General features: G+C 43.7%; 1 protein-coding gene across 1 annotated transcript in view; it reads right to left on the reverse strand.

Moving 5' to 3' along the window:
- The window catches only part of sgsm2 (small G protein signaling modulator 2), a 267,608-nt gene that overhangs the window by 45,280 nt on the left and 205,031 nt on the right, over window positions 1–17,297 (reverse strand). The window contains exons 8-11 of the mRNA XM_059973464.1: window positions 16,584–16,708; window positions 15,501–15,568; window positions 11,186–11,349; window positions 9,938–10,070 (exon numbers count right to left, since the gene is read on the reverse strand). Coding sequence (XP_059829447.1) covers window positions 9,938–10,070; window positions 11,186–11,349; window positions 15,501–15,568; window positions 16,584–16,708 — 490 coding nt within the window. The remainder of the gene's footprint in view (window positions 1–9,937; window positions 10,071–11,185; window positions 11,350–15,500; window positions 15,569–16,583; window positions 16,709–17,297) is intronic.

Here is a 17,297-nt window from a genome sequence, read left to right on the forward strand (position 1 = left end):
AATGGTGGGGCAGACAAGGTAGGCTGATGAATAATTCTGCTCCTATTTCTTATTACTAAAATGCCACTTGGACCAAATTAATCTGTGAGCTTGGTAACATAGCCAAGTAGAGAAGGAAGGAAAAGCAAATAGTAAAAGTAACTGCTTTTGTAAATCAGATGACGAACAAAACCATGGAAATAAGAGAAATGCCTAATTGTCACTCTGTAGGGATGAACTGAATTACTCTAAAGCACAAATGACGTTTGTAGATTCTATTTTCACTTCATAAAATTGCACAATGTAAATGCAACAGGAGCCTGTACTAATCACATTTCTGCAGGCACTTTACAGATGCAATTACTTACGATGCTAAGGCCAAAAAGAAAAAGGTTAAATAAAATTGTAGCAATGACATGTTTTGCTGCATTTTTAAAGCTTTTGACGTTGTGCATAAAACATGCGTTAGTGAAACTAATTCCAAGCAGCAAATTTCATCATTGATATGGGGTAAAATTGAAGACTTTTGTTACAATCCTGAGGCATCTTCCCCTTATGATGTGCATTAGAATTTCTGGTAATTGACTCCAATATGGTCAAACTTATTACAGCAATGTGACGTGCATGAATTCTTCCACAGAATTTTTTTCCATGCATCAGCAATAGTGAGAGCAGTTAGCAAAAAGATATGGACTAGACAGTTAATTGAAACCATCTCACACTTCAGTAGAAAATTAAAAGTAAACAGCTGGGAGTGATTACAAGGAGATAGCTTATCTCAGTTCAGAAGGCAGTTATAAACCATGCTTCAGTCAGGCACTGACTAGGATGCCATCTGAACTCTATAAAAGACTTGGGACCACTCCTGTTACCTGCATTGCCACCGCAACCACAACCCCCCACCCAACCCCACCCTCTCCACCAAACTCCCCTTACCCCTCACTCCAATACAAAAGAAAGCACACGACTGTAAGATTCCACATGCAGCCAGGCAACAAAATCTAACAATACAGGAGAAATTAAACATAAATAAAGTTTGAGACAGGTAGAAAAAGGAGAAAAGGTGTCAATGTAATGTCAGCCATGACTGCGACAAAACTACACTTAGGTCTGGGCAAAACAAAGCAGGCAGACTCACTGCACTGAGTGCACAGGTTAAATATAAACAAATAACTTAAAAACAAATGCTCTTCACCTTAATTCTTCAGGAAGCAGTTGGCCGACGTATCATTTACTGCAGCTTCTCAATGGTTTCAGTTACAAAAATAAATTTCAGTGTGTATTTATGCACGAAATTTAAAGAAATGTTATTCTTTGGCTTTACTTTTTTAATCTGCGGAAAAGTGCGCCAAGAACCTGGTGAAATCAGAACCTCACAGAACCTAAAGAAAATATGAAACCTGATGAAAGGTTGTCCGAGAAATTGAGAAACCAATTGAAGGAAAAAAATTACCCGGTGAAGAATTACAGTGAACAGCATCTTGGTTACTCAGAGGATTATTTTTTGTGTGGCCACATGCACAGTTCAAGCATGTTGCAAAAAATTAAAAGCAACGGCGAGCAAATGGGAAACAACAGTGCTGTCATTACCTTCAGACTGTGAGCAGTGTACCTAAGAGGTAACGATCAGTTCTCTTTAAGGTTTGCAGACTTTTGTACACCAGTTGCCCAGCCCCTGTTCCCACCGCACAAAGCATCATGCCCAACACCCTCCAGAAACTAATCTGAAATCGCACTACTGGTGAGTGATAACAAGATAAATTAATTTGTATAATTCATCTGTCCCGTAATTACTATGTTACTTCAGACGGGTTCATGATTTTCTTTTTAAAAAATGGCAACCTTCGCTCTAAGTTTTTTATGTGAAATTTGCAAAGGAACCAGAAAGGGAAATACCTGTTACAATTATATTCATTAGTATTATGCCTTAAAGTGTTCTAAGTGTCTATTTATATTAGAGAGTAGAAGCGGATTTACTGATTGCTCCAAGTGGCATGAACAGGAAATGATAATTACCTCTGCAGATTGCAATACCTTCAACTTGACTACCTTCAAGCTGCCTGCCATGGAATATGTCTGAACCGCTTTTGATTTATTGTCAAATTTGTTTTCTAAAAGCCACAGTGCAAAGCTTTAGTAAGCTTTATGTGAAAAGAGTAACTCTGATTTTTTTCCTCTCTCTCTCATGGCGAACAATAATAGATTCTGAAGGTCAACCATTTTGTGGGCCTCCAGGAAGGGCATCAGATTTCAGGGGACATCAGAATCCTATCTGGTGCTTTCCATCCCCACTTTGGCCAAGCTCTAGTCACCAGCCCTTTTGTAGCTCAGCACTAATTTTTGCCTGTTTAAGCACCCGCGGATAATTTGAGCTCTAGAGCTTTTGATTACGATAGAGCACTGTGTGAACACGTGCATTCGATGCTGTTGCTACTGCCTACTTATGCAGATCTCCTACAGTGGGCAGCTGACTGTGACAGGGTCCTTCCTCAATGCTTCAGCCACAAGACCAAAGATCTCTGAGGGGTCAACAGCATCACAGCTGGTGCTCAGAGCTGGAACCAGGGTTTTGTGCCCCTCCTAGTCAATGGCTAAGCCTGCTCAGTCAATATCTATCAGTCTGCAGGGAGCTTAAAGAGAACCTCAGAGTGGGGGGGGGGGGGGTGGGGGGAGAGAAATCAGCGTACCAAAGGTTCAAATGGATCAAAAGAATTTTCAGGTTTTTAACCAGTTTGATAAAGTAGTGCCAACACTGTTGAATCTTGGGATGAAAACTTTGAGTGGTGCTCTGCATATCTTGCATTTCACTTCAAGTGTGATTAGGCCAAGCTGCATAAAAACCTTTCATCATTTTAGGAGCTGTGAGGTTCCGTGAGCAGATCATAGAAATCATTTCATGCAGCCTATCCTCGTCGTCTTCATCATCTTCCACCGAGATGGAGCGGCTGGCGGCTAAGTGGTGGTAGTTAATAGTTACTGCTTAAAGAAAAGATTGAAAGGGCTAATGAGGAGCATGCCTTCACTGCACAGATCACTTACACACTGCCCTCTTGCCAGTGACACTTATTGGCAATTAACAACAGGCCAGAAATTGTGCTGCAATCCACCGAAACCGGCACCGTTTCTGTGTTAACTTGCTCTAAGCTGTGCATTTTTGCACAGCAGTTAGAAAACCCAACTCTAAGCTCCGGAAAAAATATTGGAAGGAATTCATCTTACTGTACAGCATACCCACGGGCAAAAATAACATAGGTAATCCCACTCAGTCACATCATCGTTTCCACTTTTAATGAAACACGTTGACGCTGACCTCAACCAAGGTGTGGCAATTGGCTTCAACAACTGTACACAATAAGTTAAAATACTGTAAAACTCCCATTCCCAAATACACACACTTGGAAATCCCTCCTGGAAGTGGGCATCTGTGCAAAGTATCCAGTTTGCTGTGATATCGCCCACAGCTGAATAGCCTGCATTGCATCTTCGCCAAGACTCACAACACAAGACAAGGGGAACATGGCTATGTGGCTCAGTCCATGAAAATAAAGATCATTCACTCTGAATACAGGAAAGGCTGTACAGGTGCTCTCCTTGAGGTCAATGCAATTTCCATTTCCCATTCTAGAGAAATACCTAGCAAATATGAGGTTTGCTGTTTCATCTGGTGACAAGGGAAATGCAAACCAAAACGTAGGTGGGGCAAGCTAGTTATTTTCTCTTTGGAGCAAAGGAGAATGAGAGGCAACTTGATAGAGGTGTATAAGACAATCAGAGGCTCATTTTCCCCGGGGGTATAATTTTAAGGCGATCAGAGGAAAATTAGTGGTGGGGAACTGTCAGAGGTAATTGCTTTACACAGAGAGTGATGAGTGTGTGGAACATTCTGCTAATGGCGGTGGAAGAGCCAAAAACATTATGGGCATTTTAGAAACTCTTAGATAGGCACATGGATGTTAGAAAAATGGAGTGTTATGAGGGTTAGATTGATCTTAGTGTAGGTTAAGAGCTCAGAACAACATTGCGCTGAACTGTATTGTAATGTTCTATGTTCCAAAATTAACTTTTTATCAACCTGTCCCTATCTATCCAGGGGTCAGTTATTTCCTGATCTGGCTGCTGGTGGAGAGGAGGGGAGGTAAGTCGGTAAACAGGAGCCCAGGTGACAGACTGGCCCTGCTGGGTTGCTATGGTAGCGTGGCGGCCAGCACGACGCGGGCACAGCTCGGAGTGTCGGGGTTCAATTCTGGTGCCGGCTGTAAGGAATTTGCACATTCTCTCCGTGACCACGCGTGTTTCTTCTTGGCACTAGCAGGTTCATTGGTCAGTGCAAGTTGCCCTGTGATTAGGCTAGGGTTGAATCAGTGGGTTGCTGGGTTGCACAGCTCACTGGGCTGGGAGGGGCTGTCCCGCGTATCTCTAATCAAACAAATATAATTCAGACTTGGAACGCTACCAGGCAAAACCCACTGTCAGGTTTAATCAGTTTGCAGCGAGGACTCGGAGGCTCATGTGGGGAATGAGATCGGAAAGAGGGAGCCAGTCAGCAGGGGTCTGAAGTGCAAATATCATGGGAGCCTGTTTGTGAAAATGTAATACAAAAGGTTACTAGACCACACTAGTACGGTTAGTGCCCAGTGTGTCTGCCAGAACACCGAATGCTTTACTTCACTCACCTTCAGTGACAGTAATGAAGCTTCAATGGGTGTGTCCACTTTTTATTCCTCCTTCCTTACTCAATATCTACTGTTTTCCTTAACCACCACGCCACCCTACAAGTGGGCTGTTCTGTGTGACATCTACACTGTTCTATCTAAACCACATCATCACAGGTGTTCATGAGAAAACCTGTTTCCACAGCTGGCAGGTAATGGGATCACACACAAAATTCTGGAGAAACTCAGGACTGCCGAAAGGTTTCGGCCCAAAACTTCGACTGTACTTTTTTCCCCACAGGTGCTGCCTAGCCTGCTGAGTTCCTCCAGCATTTTGTGTGTGTTGCTTGGATTTCCAGCATCCCCAGATTTTCTCTTGTTTGTGAGGTAACGGGATGCTGTGAGAGCACACGCACCTACAGGGAAGGGGCACTATCATCTCAAGTGTGGTGAACAGATCAGAGGCATTGCACCCAGACAGCAGCCTGCGGGGCAGACGCATCCATCTCGTCTTCCTCTCCCAAGATCATTCATGCTCTTTTTCACTCAGTCTGCAACCTGAGTGGCAACTTTGACCAATCTCCTCCCAGGTGTAAGGGACACACAGGTAAGCACAGAAGGAAGGAAAACAGACAAAAAGACCAACAAGACTGACAGGCAGGCAGGCAGACAGACACATAGAAATAATAACAATGAAACTTCTGCTTGATGGCATGGACGTATAAGAAAAAATAAGGGCAATATGGTAGTGTGCTGTTATTACACCGTCAGCAATCCTGCCACTGTCTGTAAGGGGTTTGCACGTTCTCTCCGTGACCACATGGGGTTCTTCCAGGTTCTCCGGTTTAGGGGTAGGATGTACGGATTAGGGGTAGTGTGTAATGGGCATGTTACATTGACACGGGAAGTGTGGTGACATGCGTGGATTGCCCAGCACAACCCTTGCTGACTTGACTTGACATAAACGACACATTTTACTGTAGATGTTTAGGTATTTTGATGTACATGTGACAAATAATCATTAATATTTAACCAGGGTAACCCACCAGGACAGAAAGGGGTGCATCCTAGGATTCTGAGGGGGGAAACATGAAGAAATCATGGGGACACAGATCATAATCATTCAAAGTTGTCAGAGGAATGGCAAGGGATGGATATTACTCGTACAACAAGCTGGAGGAACTCAGCAGGTCGGGCAGCATCTGTGGAAATGAGCAGTCAACGTTTCAGGCTGAGACCCTTCGTCAGGACTTTGTCAGGGTCTCGGCCCGAAACGTTGACTGCTCGTTTCCACAGATGCTGCCCGACCTGCTGAGTTCCTCCAGCCTGTTCTACGTGTTGCTTTGACCACAGCATCTGCAGTGTACTTTGTGTTTGTGATGGATATTACTCTCCTGTGCAAAAAAAAAATGGGAATAAGGATCTGTACAGCAACTAAGGCCAGTCTGTTTAACCTCAGTAGTGGGAAAGCCTTCAGAGGCATTGATCCTAGACTGATTAATAGTCACCTGGTGAAAATGGACTAATTAAGACCAACCAGTTTGGATTTGTTAAACCCATCTTGTACATAACAAATCTGACAGAAATGTTTTGACAAGGCGATGGACAGAGCCTCCAGGAGGACCACAAGCTTCTCGTGGTTTGGAGGCTTGCATGCCTCAGTGACCCAAAGTCACGGCTTTATGCTTTGGCTCTTGGTTGGGTCACTCACGTCAAACAATTCAAAGGGTAGAGGCCAGACTAAGAGTGGTCCACCGGTACTCCAGGTTTGGGGGTCCTGACTGGTAAAACAAAACCGTTATGGAAACAGCAATGAAGAATCCCTCCACATCTGGGTGGCCAAGGACAGACAGAGATGGGAGGATCCTCACTGCTGCCTACATGCCAGCAGGCATAACGGGCAATAAGTAAGTAATGGACAGAGGCAGTGAGGGTTATGCTTTGATGTGGTATTCATGGACTTCCAGAGAGCTTTTGATAAGGTGCCACATGAAAGACTTAGCAATAAAATTGAAGCACGTGGCATAAGTGGGATTTGATAGCTTGTGTACAAAGTTGGGTCTATAAGAAAGCCACTCTAGTGGAAAGTGAGTAGTGGGGTTCACCATGGATTGATATTAGGTATTAGGACTCAAGCATTTTATTAATGTATACTTGTGGTTCAAGCCACAATTTGTAAATTTGTGGATGACCAAAAACTGGTCTTAATTCATCCATTTTCCACCAGCAACCGTTAATCATGTCTTAATACCTCTAAAAGCTTCCCACTATTGAGGTTAAAAAGACCGGTCTTAGTTCCTGTAAAGATCCTTATTCCCATCTTTGCACAAAGGACTAATGTTCGTTGCCATTCCTCTGGCATCACTGAATAATTATGGTCAGTGCCCTCATGATTTCTTTCTGTTTTTCTCTCAAAGTCCTAGGATTGTGAGCTGCGAGGAGATCACTGTTGGATTGCAGCAAGCTTTGGACAGGCCAGTGCAATGGGAAGATGAAATTTTAATGCATTTTGGTTGCAAGGATAATGAGGTGGCAAGAAATATCAGTGTGTGTGGCTCTGGATTTCCAATATCAACAGAATCTCCTGTGTTTACAGAATAAGGAAACTGGGATATAAAGCAGTGCAGATGTGTGCACAAATCCAAAGGGACAAGGCAGACTAAGATAGCAAAGATGGACAAAGCATTGGCTGATTGGCTGGCGGCAAAGAGGGGGAATAAAGGGAACCTTTTCTGGTAGGCTGCTGGACACCAGTGGCATTCGCAGGAGTCGTTGTTGGGATGGATACTTATTACATTGTGTGTCAATGCTTGGAATGACAGAATTGATGGCTTTGTGGCTTGGTTTTGCGGACGATATGAAGAGAGGTGGAGGGGCAGGTAGAGTTGAGGAATCAGGAAGGTTGCAGAAGGAGAATCAGATGAAGAGAATGGGCAAAGAAGTGGCAGATGGAATACAGAGTCAGGAAACATATGACAATGTGCTTTGGCGGAAGGAATAAAATTGGACTAGAGTATAAAAACAATGCTGGGGATTTATAAGGCATTGGTGAGCAGCTTTCGGCCCCTTATCTAAGGAAGGATGTGCTGACATTGGAGAAGTTTCAAAGGAGGTTCATGAAACTGATTCCGGGATTGAAAAGCTTATCGTATGGGGAGTGCTTGATGGCCTTGGACCTGGACTCACTGGAGTTCAGAAGAATGAAGTTGGATCTCATGGAAACCTATTGAATGTTGAAAGGCCATAATGGATGTGGAGAAGATGTTTCCTATAGTGGAGTCAGACGGCACAATCTCAGAATAGAGGACGTCCATTTAGAATGGAGGTGAGGAGGAATTTCTTTCACCAGAGGGTGGTGAATCTGTGGAACTCGCAGCCACAGGCAGCTGTGGAGGCCAAGTCATTGAATGTATTTAAAACATAGGTTGATAAATTCTTGATAAGTCATGGAGAGAAAGGTTAGAGAGAGAAGGCAGGAGAATGTGTTTGAGAGGGAAATGGATCAGTCATGATCAAACGGAGGAGCAGACTTGATGAGCAAAATGGCCTAATTCTGCTCCTATGTCTTATGGTCTTTATTAAACACTGATCTGGCCTCAGCTGGAGTACTGCATTCAATTCTAGTTCATGATGAAACGGGATGTGAGAGTGTTAGAGAGGAACCAGAAAAGATGGGGGACTATAGCTACTAGATTAGAGGGATAGGACTTCCTTTCAGAGAGGCCTGAGGTTAGATTTGATAGAGGTATATAAAATAATGATTGTTTTGGACAGAGTATTCCCTTTGATGGAAAGGTCAAAGATCAGAGATCATGGGCATATGTATAAAAAAGGAAGAGAATTAAGAGCGACATGGAAAATATAGTAACTGATTGGGATTTGGAATACAATGTCTGCAGATATACTGGAGGTGGATTCTATTGTTACCTTCAAGAGCTAAGTTGATAAATATATGAAGAAAAAAATTGTAAGGCCAGGAAGGGAAATGGGCTTGTTTTGAGTGTTAGAATGGACAGATATACCAAATAATTTCATCTTTGCTGTTACTATTTTATTCGTCAGGGGATTGAGTTCAAGGGCCACAAGGTAATGCTGCAGCTCTATAAAACCTCAGCTGAACCAAACTTGGAATATTGCGATTAGTTCTGGTTGCTTCATTAGCAGAAAGATGTGGAGGCTTTGGAGAAGGTGCAGAGAAGATTGGAGAGCATGCTTTATGAGGATAGGTTGAGTGAGCTGGAACTCTTTGGAGTGAGGGAGGATGAGGGTTGACTTGATAGAGGTGTACATGATAATAAGAGGCATTGATCAAGGCAACAGCCAGAGACTTCTTTTCCCAGGGCGGAAATGGCTAATACGAGGGAGCATAATTTTAAGGTGATTGGAGGATAGTTTAGGGGGGATATCAGAGGTAATTTTCTTTACACAGAGAGTGGTGGATGTGTAGAATGCCCTGCCGGGGTGGTAGTGAACACAGATACATTAGGGGTATTTAAGGAACTTTTAGATAGGCACATGGATGATAGCAAAAATGAGGACTATGTATGAGGGAAGGGTTAGATTGATCTTAGAGTAGGTTAAAATGTGGGCCAAAGGGTCTGTGCTGTAACCTTCTATGTTCTATAATCGTAAACACAATGGTACACAAAGCAGGCACAGGTGAAGATAAACACAAATACATAACTGTTACCATCTTTGCTGGCGCAAAACTGGGCACAAAACCAGCTAACTTTATGCACTCTTAAAATTGCTAGCTTTCAGTGGATCCTAGAACACAGAGATTCCCCTCTATAGATGGTGCCTGACCTGTGAGTCCCTCCAGCATCTTGTGCGTTGCTCTGGATTTCCAGCATCTGCAGAATCTCTCTTCATGCCCTGCTTCCTAAGCCATATTGTCGAGCAAATTGTCAGCCAGCTGGTAAACCAGGTGCAAAATGCCAGAAACATAACACCGTGGGTGTAGTGGGCGATTCAATATGTCAGTGGGTGATCAGTGACTTAATGCTTAGAAGTTTACGCTGGGTGTTGGTGATCTAATGTTGGCAGATGCATGCACTAAAGCAGCCGTTCCTAGGAGATTTCCACAGGCCCTCATCTTCTTTCAAACCAAACAGGTTTGGTAGCAGATGGTCAGGCAGACAGAGAGGTACCATGCTCCTTTGGTCCAGTAACTCCAGGTAAGGTAATAAGGCAAAGTCGACATATGCAAAAACCAAAACATACTGCTATTCCAGAAAAAGCACAGTGATATTAAACACCAGGAGTTCACTGGGAATCAGCAGTATTCCCAGTGTAGATAAACTCACCATAGTCATTCTTCTGTCCCGGATATATTATTCTGAACACATAATCAGTAGCTACTTCATCCACCGTCTGGTCTTCTTGGTCCATAAATTTGGCTCTGCTGTTCCTTTTCCGCAGCTTTGGAAACACTTTACCCTGGAATTTGGGAGAAACCGCTGTGTTACAAACTAAACTTTAAAAAGTAAATGCTGAATGAACGCTTCTTCCCTTTCCTTTCCAGTCCTGGAACGTCAACTGTTTATTCCCCTCCATAGATGCCGCCTGATCTGCTAAGTTCTTCTAGCATTTTGTGTGCGTTGAACTGAAATTTTGTTAATCTTGTGATTGATTAAAGATCTTCTCAAGCATAAAGTTAAATCCCAGTGTGACTATGGCCAACCTGGAGCCCAGAGGAAGGAGTTAGGAGACGACGTACCGTAAGGATCATTGTTCAGGTCACTGCTCTTTTTAACGTACCTTCATAATTCAAGATTAAAAACACTTTCTAAGTTTTTGCAGATAACACTAAATTTGATGGGATGAAGATGGGGAGTCAATACCAAGGAGAACTGCTGTCAGTAACAATGGGTCATTAATAAGCTTGTAAGTAATCTGTAAATGAAGTTCAACACAGATACACGTGAGGTAGTTTTTAAAAAAAATTAAGAACAGAGAGGTCACGCATGACTTCAACATTTTTGAGTCCAGGTGCTATGGAAGAGCAAAGGGATCTGAGAGGACAAATCACTGAAAGTTGCAGCAGAGTCACTAAGGTTATTAAACGAGCAAATTGTTGTTGCAAGCCATGACCAAAAGCTGATGAAGGGCCTTGGCCCAGAACAGTGACTCTTTATTCCTCTCCACAGATGCTGTCTGACCTTTGCTGAGTTCCACCAGCATTTTGTGTGGATTGCTCTGGAATTCCAGCCCCTGCAGAATCTCTTGTGCTTATCATGAAAGTAACAAGTATTTGGATTTACAGTATTTCTAGGGCAAGGGTTCCCAACCTGGGTCCATGGATCCCTCGGTTAATGACAGAGGTCCGTGACATAAAAAAGATTGGGGGCCCCTGCTGTGCGGGAAGGAGCTGAAAAAGGATTGATGTTAGAAGGAGCCTGTATCAAACTTTGGTTACAGATCTGGTTACCAGATTATGTTTGAGAATAGAGGTGCAAGTGAGGGGGCAGAGAAGGCTGACAAAGAAACTACTTTCATTTTAGTATCTCCATAAGTAGCAGGAGTTCAAAAAATGGCTGGAGGTATCAACCCACCTTTCCTCGCTGTGACCAAAGTGGTGGATCGAGCTGTCCTCGTGGTAACAACCCATTTTCAAGGCAGGAGAGGAAGGCCAGTAGGTGGCCACCCTGGGGGAAGTGGAGTGGAGGTCTCTGGATTCCATCCTGACTCACCAACACCAATGTCCCACCGCTGTCAGCTGATGGAGAGGGAAAACATATTACCCGTCAAATCAGCATCAAGTACTAACCAACTGTCCCTGACATGAGACAGCAGAGAACAGACTTCTCATTTATACATCACATTTTAAGTTCCTTTTAAAACATCCAAAAAGAGCTTTACAATCATTGAACATAGAAAAGTACAACACAGTTACAGACCCTTCAGCCCACAATATTTCTGCTGCCCGTGATACCAAATTAAACTAAACATCTCTGCCTGCCCACGTCCATATCCATCCATTCCATGTTTGCTCGCGTGTTTGTCTAAATGCTTCTTAAACATTAAAATCATGTCTGCTTTCAGCACCACCCCGACAGAGTACTCAATGCCCCTACTACTGTTTAAGAAAAGCTTGCCTTTATGACTATGCACTCTAGTATTTAACATACTTACCTGGGAAGAAGCCTCTCCTTATCTATTACTCTCATAGTTTTATAAAACTCTGTCACTTCTTCCCTAACCCTCCAACACTCCAGAAGAAAACAACCCAGGCTTGTCCTTAGGGGTCAGACATCATCCCCGTGAACCTCTTCTACTCTCTCTCCAAAGTCTCTATATCCTTCCTGTAATGGGGCCACAAATGTGGCCTGAAGTTTTATACAGCTGCTACATGTCATTGTGACTCCTATATTCAATATCTCAACTGACAGAGGCTAGCATCTCACACACACACACACACACTCTCTCTCTCTCTCTCTCTCTATACCACCCTATCTAATTGTGTACCACCTTTAGGAACTGATAGACGTGGACCCCCCCCCCCCCCCCACCAAACATCCCATCACAACATCAATTCTCCCAAGGGTGCTACATTTGCTGTATGCTTTCCTCTTACATTTGTCCTCCCAAAGTATAACACCTCCCACTTCCCCAGATTAAACTGCATCTGCCATTCCTTTGCCCCTAAATCAGATTGTATTCTTTGACACCCCTTCACAATTTTTGAGTCAGGGCCAATACCTTAAGTATATGCATTTCTACGTATATACTAGAAATGCGACAGTCAATTTGCATACACCTGTCAGCAATATGCTAATGTCCAGGGTATCTGGGACGGCCGATGTTGCATACAGTGAGCACAAAGCTTTACAGTGGCAGCAGTCACTGATTGGTGTTTAGTACTTGCCACTGTAAGGAGTTTGTGCATTCTCCCTGTAATCCTGAAAGCTTCCTTCAGATACTGTGTTTTCCTCCCACATACTTTTAACATTTAGGAAAAACTTGGTCAGGTACATGGATGAGAGGTGTATGAAGGGATATGAACCAGGTGCAGGTCAGTGGGATGAGGCAGAAAAATGGTTCAGCACAGCCAAGAAGGGCCAAAAGGCCTATTTCTGTGCTGCAATGTTCTATAGTTCTATGGTTCTATACCAAAGATGTACAATTAGGTTTAGGATTAGTGAGCTGGGAATATGGGCCATGTTGGTATCAGCAGCATGGCGATAAGCATTGGAAATAATTTCCCTGCTCTTATTTGAAAAAATTGCCATGGGTTATTTTATCTCCAGCCGAGAGAGCAGACAGTGCTTTGGTTGAATGCATCTTCTCAAAGTCCGCATTACCAGCAGTCTCTCTGAGACTTATGTATTTAATTCTCCCAAGTAGTACTTGAACCCAGTCTTTTCGACTTGGGGGCAAGCCATGAATGAGCACAGCCATGACTAACAATGAAAGAAGAAAGAATAGTCCTTTTAAACCTTATCTCCGTGTACATAATATGAAATATTGTTGATCTTTTTAAAGGCATTGAAGGAATCAAGGTTTATGGAATTAAAGCAGGAAGGTGGCAAAGCCTTGATGTTACTGAACAGCAGAGAAGGCATAGGGGTTGAAAGGGTTATTCTGGCTGAAGTGCAACACAACAATATCCCGAGAAAGTCGTAAACTCAGCCAGCTCCATCATGGGCACTAGCCTCCCCAGCGTCCAGGACACTTTCAAAAGATGATGCCTCAAATCCAGCATTAAGGACCCCCAACACTAAGACATGCCCTCTTCTCATTGCTACCATCAAGGAGGTAGTACAGGAGCCTGAAGACACACACTCAACATTTCAAGAAACAGCTTCTTAACCTCTGCCATCAGATTTCTGAATGGACATTGAACCCAAGAACATTACCCACTATTTTTTTGCTCTCTTTCTACATTTAATTGAAACATGTATAAATATTTCTCATTTTAATTTATATTTTATTATTATGCACTGAAATATACTGCTACCACAAAACAACAAATTTCACGACATGTGCCAGTGATATTAAACCTGATTCTGATTGTGAAGTTCTTCCTGTGTTAAGGTTCCCTCATCTTTAAGGGAAATGGCCGCAGTTTTACAACAGCATAACAAGTAATTTCCTGGGTTCACTTTACATGATAGTTGGTGCTTCCCAGTCTAAGCAATGTGCAAGTCACCTGCAGTCACAATGTCTTTGCATCCTGACATATTCCCAGGAATAGTCTATTACAAGAAGCCCAGTGGAAATTCCTTAAAGCTGCAAAATGGCTGGAAATTTAGCTTCACTAAAGCTGAGGAATCATGGGATGCATAGTTGTTATGTGAGGGCTTGTTGACTTCCCGGTCATCGACTGGGCCGTTGGAACTCCGCAGCAACTCTTTCCCATTGGTTGCACTGTGTGCCACAGCACTGGTGTCCGGTGTCCGGTTACCCCTCTGGGGTGTAAGAATAGCACATGTAGCAGGCTTGGTCTCTTTCCTTTTGTCTCCAGGGGCTCCTCTTCACACTGTGGTCACGACCGGAAAGTTTGCTCAGGACGTGCTCTCTTAGCCAAGTCTCTGTTTGTTGAATATTTAGTTCTGCAGTTTGTACTTAGATGTTTAGTCAATTCATTTACTGTTTGTAAGTAAGTGATTAATAAGCTTATTCGTAATCAGTGTTTCCTGTCTCACTCACCAAACTTGTGAACCTGCTTCCTAGTTACACCGGTGTACAACATCAGCAGCCTCGGGCAAAATCCCTTCTGGTCCACTCAATGTAACATAGTGCTGCAAGCAGATAGCGCTCCTGTCCTGTAGCTGTGGGAGTCTGCTGCTTCTATCCTGACCTTTCGCCCAAAGTCTACGGACTTTACACATTCTCCTGTGACTGTGTGGCTTTCCTCTGGGTCAGTGGCCCATGGAGCCTTCAGTTAGTGGTCAGGGTCCATGGCATAAAAAAGGCTGGGAACCCGGTTTCCTCCCACATCACAAAGAAGCTTCGTTGGCAGCTTCATGTTCTATTGTAAATTATTGTGCAGATGAGTGGTAGTAGAAGCAGGGGCGGAGGAAGTCGGCAGGCCTGAAAGAGCAGGTTACTGGGCAACTAAGTGGCGGTAATAGCTCTGAAACTCAGCATTAACTCAGTGTGCCAAATGGATGCTTGAGAAAGTATATTAATTTTTAAACTAAAAAAACCCCAAACTGTCTGGTTGGATCCTTGAGGCTCTCTACCGGTCGAGGTTGACCACGGATGCTGTGTCCTAGCCGTTTATGTGATGTGCAAGCCAGGGCAGTGCAGTATGGAGAGCAAGCTGTTGCCCTTGCAGCAGCACCCCTCCACCCCGCTGCTGATGAGTCCAAAGGACAGCAGACACTGGTAGAGTTTGGAACCAGCAGTGTCGCAGGAGTCAGCATTGAACAATGCAGGGCTGCCTTAGGGACTCCAGCTCCGGAATTTTCCTCAGGGCTTACTCTCAAAGCCTTCCCCATGAGTGGGTATAGCCACAAGGCAGTGGAGGGTTGGGGTCAGAGTTTTCTTTCTCCGAGGTGAGCTTCCAACTACGGCTGACAAGCCCCCTCTGCCTGAAACGGCTGGTCTTAAGGCACCCGTGTCCCTTCTCCTGTCAGTAGAAAGAGTTCCACCAAGCTTAGTAGCTAAGCTCTACATGAAGGCCAGAAGCTGGACTTGGTTGAGAGAGGCTATTTGAGGTTCACGCCATTGGGAGCACTTAATGGCTAGTGGCAGCTTATTCCCACTACCCCCACCAACCCCTCCCCCTCCAGCTACAACAGCTTTAAGGAAACTGGTTAGATCACATAAACAGTGCAGTCAATCCTTTTGCATAACCACAGCATTAACAGGGATGTGCTTCAGTAAATCGCTAAAGATAGGACAAGAGGGAAAATCACTTACGCTGTTGATGGCAGTGAATGCAGACTATCTGATGTAACGGCACAGTTAAGGCATAATCCCAATAGACACTGGAAATAAACCACAGAAGCAAAGTTTTTTATGAATAGAAAACTTCCTTTGCAACTTTGAAAACTTTTAATACTCGATTCAGAATGTGGCTATAATTAAGTAGTCAATTCCACTCAATCAACAAGCTAATTGTGCATGAAATCAAAAATATTACAGTAGTTGCTGGAATTCTGGAAAACAAGTCATGTGGCACCTGTGGAAAATGAAGTGCACTTTCAACTCTTTCAGCTACACTGGATAGTTTCCTAGTACTAACAAACAGTTCCAGATCTGAAATATTAACTGTTCCACTCTCTATAGATGCTGCCTGGTCTGTTGAGTATTTTCAGCATGTTCTGTTATTGTGCAATTTTGCAGCAAAGATGCACCCCAAGAAATTCCTGTACAGTTCACCCACTGAATCTTTCATCTTTGAGTTTTCCTTCAAACCCAGAGCCGAAGAAAGGGAATCCTTAAAGGGACTCTTCAATCCGAGATGCACTGTAGGTGGTTCTGCCTCTCACGCTGGATGTTCACGTGGTTTTACAGCGCAAGTGATTGGGGTTCAATTTCTACCACTGCTTGTAAGGAGTTGGCACGTTCTCCCTGAGACCGCGTGGGTTTCCTCCCATGTACAGGTACCCTAATTCATTCCAAAGACATACAGGTAATACGTTGTGGGATTGCTATGTTGGCACTGGAAGCACGGCGACACTTGGGGGCTGCTGCTAGCACATCCTCGGACCACGTTGGCCGTTGATGCAAAAGATGCATTTCACAATATGTCTTGATGCACGTGTGACCAATAAAGCTAATCTTTAATATTTCACATACAGAACAAGGCAGAACTACAGATGCTGCAATCCTGAAATAAGACCCAAAAACTTCTGGAAATAATGTGAACAGACACCCACAAACAAAGGAAATCCAGATCAAAACTTATGAATTTTTAAACGATCAGTGGCCGAATGCTTTCGGTGCACAAAGGTATCTGAGCACAGAGCAGTATTGATTATTACAACAGACTCAACTAACCTCTTTTCAAGCTCAGAATCTCCTAGAGTTCCATTCATGAGCTGGTTTGGGGTCCACTTCAGGGTTAAATGGTCTGCAGACTGGTGAAGGGACAGATATCCTGGAACTGTCTCCACGTCCTCCTTCTGTTGAAGTAAGCAGAGATTTGAGACACAATAATAGTATTAGTTCCATCTGCTATATGGTGGCAGAGGTCTATATTGGAGACTCGAGGGCAGAGCTTCCAACTATTTGTTTATATATGAGAACAATGTTCATGCTTAAGAACCCTCGTCTTAATTATTTTTTCAAAATCCTTGCATTGCCTCAGCCAACTTGAAGATTTGCCAGCCCACCAGCCTTGGATAGCTTACCACTCTTTCAGTTCAGACATCCAGTGCTGCGAAGTACCTTGACGTACGTTACTTTGTGAGAGATTTAAGGTAAATGTCAGGTGCTATTTTGAAGACAAAGACCTCACTTTCCCATATGTAAGTACTATTTATTCCTCATTGAGAAAGTGGGGTACTCTTATTTTCAGTCCTGACGAAGGGTCTCGGACCGAAACGTTGACTGCTCGTTTCCACGGATGCTGCCCGACCTGCTGAGTTCCTCCATGATACACCATCAATAACTCTTGGAGACGTGAGGTGAGATATAGGCTTTTACTGGCTGGAAGAAAGAACAAGCAGCTATTGACCACCACACTACATCCTGGAGACTGAGGCTGGGGCT

Source organism: Hypanus sabinus, chromosome 6 (assembly GCF_030144855.1).
Source record: "Hypanus sabinus isolate sHypSab1 chromosome 6, sHypSab1.hap1, whole genome shotgun sequence".
In the NCBI taxonomy this organism is placed as follows: domain Eukaryota; kingdom Metazoa; phylum Chordata; class Chondrichthyes; order Myliobatiformes; family Dasyatidae; genus Hypanus; species Hypanus sabinus.